The following is a 3,873-nucleotide window of genomic DNA, read 5'->3' on the forward strand; positions in this document are numbered from 1 at the left end:
AAGATTCCAGCAATGAGATGCACACAAGTCACGTCATACATGTTCAAACACCACATTTATTGAAAGAATAGTATTCAATCTCAAGACTTTCAAAGTAAATGGAACATATTTTGAGTCCCACAGAATTGGGAATGTATTATCTTTGTCTAGACACTGAAAAATCAAAGACAGTGTCTATAGACATTATCTCTTGCAAGAATGTGCAAACTTTTGTAATGCTTTTAGATTTTAAGTAACAGCTCATTTTGTAACTAAACAAGGAATGCATTGCATTTCTAAGGACAATTTGGAATGTTTAAACAGCTAATACTGTGCTTGAGGTTAATTCACTTCTGCTTATGTGAAGCAACTAACTAACTATGCCCCTTTAAAGTGCAATTCTATTTTTCAGAACAGGGATTAGTGAAGGAGATTGTGCACAAGTCAGAGTATCTATGGTGTTTGAGTCAGTATGGGAGTGTTTAGGCCGCTGGTGCGGTGAAGTGTATATTTCAGTGGGGTAACTCATGTGGAACAAGTTTGTAGTAAGCACCACAGGATGGGCAACGCTGGGCCTCACCCTGATGCAACCAAAACCAAACCACTGCAGTGTTGTCCTCTTCACCTTCAAAAAACAAAGACCCATAGGTTAATAGGCTTGACCAAAGATCATTAGGTTGTTAAGATAGCTCACACTGATAATATACGACTATACGAGGAGACTAGATAGCATTGACCTTTATTTGCAGACGCGTTAAGTATGCATCTTAAATGTTTAAAGAGTCATTATTTATTTATCAGAGATCAAAATGGTAGTTAAACTATACTGTGACTTACAAACACAGCCAACAATCCTCTTGTTGGTTATGGAGGGGACGATATGAGGGTCTTGTTTGGAGCCTGCATACTCCTTCGGTTTTAAGATGTTGTATGGATCCTAGTGAAGAAGACTGCATTGATTGTTTTGAACTCACACAGCGCTCTTCATTTCACAAGAAGCCACAACAGAACAAAAGAACACATTATAAGACACTTACAGTTCCTTTCTTGGACGCCTCCAACACAATCTTCTCCAGACCGGTGGCCTGCTCGTCATCTGTGGGAATGCCTGAACACAATATTATTACAGATCATGATTGCGAGGTGTTTTGATGTTCCACAAACATTTTATTTCTGTTGCTCTCCACAATTGTTTTGCAAATCTTTCAGCTTAAACTACTTAAAAGTACTGTTAGAAAACATTCCAGCCGCATAATGAAAAAGGAAATAGTTATGAAATAAATTGAATGTATGTCATACCAAGATATAATTATCATTATGACATTCGCCAAAAATTATGTCAAAAATAGTTATGACATAAAACGAACTCTTTGGACATAATTGTCAAGTTATCATAATTGTGCTTTTTATTTCTTTGACTAGAATTATATTGTTATAATTGGTCTATATTGTATAGTTATGATGATAATGTTATGAAAAAAATATTTTTTAAAAAGATTAACGTTTTGTTCATCCCATAATTATGAATTTATAAAAACCTTGTCATAATTATGACAAAAAATTAAGAGCTTATTTTATAATTTCGACCTAATGACTGCTGTTTTCTGTCATTTTAATTTAGCTTAATCTTACAATTATGATATACGGAATCATTTTAGCTTATGTGGCAGAAACTGGCATCTTTTTGTCATGAAACGCAAACTATTTTTCCCTGTCATGACTGTTCGTTTGCAACAAACATGTCTATTTCCTGCAAGTGTGACTACATAGGATGACAGAGAGTAATTGGATTAGACTTATAAGTACGAATTCACTAACAACTCTTCGAGGAGGAAGAAACGATAAAGTTATAGCGACAGGAATTACATAACAGTTGCATTCAAGCCCGTGTATAACGTTATAGATTAATGTAAATTATATTTGAGGTGGTGTGGGTGAGTAACGTTAACGTTAATGCTGTTGTTACTCAAATAGGTGATATCACTTTCGATCTAAGCGGTATTTTCCAGCCAAACCGCCAAAACACGCACACAAAATAAAGCCAATGATCACCCAGTACCTCCAGACGCCAGGCCCCTAACTACAGCTTGAGCTGGCAGAAGCTGACGGCTGTAAACAGCAGCAGCACTTCGTGTCGTTGATCTCAAGAGAAGCCTGGCTGCCATTCTTACGGAGAAACTGCGCATGCGCCACAGCTGCTGTGCGCTTCATATGAAGAGCAGCGCTAAAAAGCACAATGGCGACATCTTGCGATCTGGACGACTAAAACGCTAAAGGGAAAGAGAGAAACTTCATATTTGTCAGAAATGTTTAACCCTTGTGCGACCTTATGGACGTTTTTGTCCATTTCAGTTTTATTTTTTGTTATAAGTGTGCCTGTGTTAATGCCAACTGCATAAATCTTGGCTCAGGTGTGTATTTTTATTTAAATTTTAATATTCCACCCTTTTACCCTCCATACAAAAAATACTCACGCTCAGGACCTTAAAGGAACACTCCACTTTTTTTGGAAATAGGCTCATTCTCCAACTCCCCCAGAGTTAATAAGTTGATTTTTACCGTTTTGAAATCCATTCAGCCGTTCTCCTGTTCTGGCGATATCACTTTTAGCATAGCTTAGCATAGATCATTGAATCCTATTAGACCAATAGCATCACGTTCAAAAATGACCAACGAGTTTCGATATTTGTCCTATTTAAAACTTGACTCTTCTGTAGTTATATCGTGTACTAAGACCGGTGGAAATGCAAAGCTGCGAGTTTCTAGGCTGATAAGATTAGGAACTACACTCCCATTCCGGCGTAATAGTCAAGGAAGTTTGCTGCTGTAATAAGGCTGAAGCAGGAGCAGTAATACCACGCAGCACATGTGCAAATGCTAAACTAGCTGGGAACTCATTTCTGATAATACTCCGCCTGCTTCGGCCATATTACGGCAGCAAACTTCCTTGATTATTACGCCGGAATGGAAGTGTAGTTCCTAATCTTGTCAGCCTAGAAACTCGCAGCTTTGCATTTCCGCTGGTCTTAGTACACGATATAACTACAGAAGAGTCAAGTTTTAAATAGGACAAATATGGAAACTCGTTAGTCATTTTTGAACGCAATGCTATTGGTCTAATAGGATTCAATGATCTATGCTAAGCTATGCTAAAAGTGATATCTCCAGAACAGGAGAACGGCTGAATGGATTTCAAAATGGTAAAAATCAACTTATTAACTCAGGGGGAGTTGGAGAATGAGCCTATTTCCAAAAAAGTGGAGTGTTCCTTTAAGGACAAAAATGTCCACATTGAAACCCATTAAAACTGCAATTTTTTTAACCCAGGGCCATTTGACTATAAAATGATGCAATATTTGCTAATAGGCATTCATTCTGTCGGCAAGGCTTCACATTTTTAATTTTTACTATTTTTTACTAGCCTGGGTTTCCCCATGCTGCCTTGCGCGCAGCACAATTTTAATCATGCTGCTAGGCTTTTTTTTTTTTTTTTTTCACAATTATGTACACATTAATACAAATACATCTCACAACAGAATAGAAAAAATGGGTATACAGACAGAGAGAAAAAATTACAAATAATATTCAATTAATCAAATTAAAACGACATAGTGCATCAAAGGTTTTCTCAGCTTTTCTGTTTCTAATATTTTTTAAAGTAGTGCCATATGTTTTTCATGCTGCTAGGCAGCCTGGAAACCATGGACCAAATTTTCACCTCAGATAGGGAACCAATCACAGAACGGGGAGGGAGCAGCAAGACGATGACGCCTTCTATGCGACTCACCGAAGTTTTGCAGTTTGTTTATAAATAAGGACGCAAAGTTCGGACTTGCATCCTGGCTGAGGTCTGACGTGAGGTCGGTGTTGGAAGGAGGACGCGTCGCTGTGGAG

General features: G+C 37.7%; 1 protein-coding gene across 1 annotated transcript; it reads right to left on the reverse strand.

Annotated features, from left to right (window-relative positions):
- Positions 1-36: 36 nt before the first annotated feature.
- cox5bb (cytochrome c oxidase subunit 5Bb) lies at positions 37-2,196 on the reverse strand. Its single transcript, XM_073819002.1, has 4 exons — positions 2,039-2,196; positions 1,017-1,087; positions 817-916; positions 37-604 (listed from the first exon to the last, which is right to left on the reverse strand). Exons 1-4 carry the CDS (start codon positions 2,163-2,165, stop codon positions 492-494), a joined length of 411 nt encoding a protein of 136 aa, XP_073675103.1. The 5' UTR covers positions 2,166-2,196; the 3' UTR covers positions 37-491.
- Positions 2,197-3,873: the final 1,677 nt, after the last annotated feature.

This window comes from Garra rufa, chromosome 15, assembly GCF_049309525.1.
Source record: "Garra rufa chromosome 15, GarRuf1.0, whole genome shotgun sequence".
Taxonomy (NCBI): domain Eukaryota; kingdom Metazoa; phylum Chordata; class Actinopteri; order Cypriniformes; family Cyprinidae; genus Garra; species Garra rufa.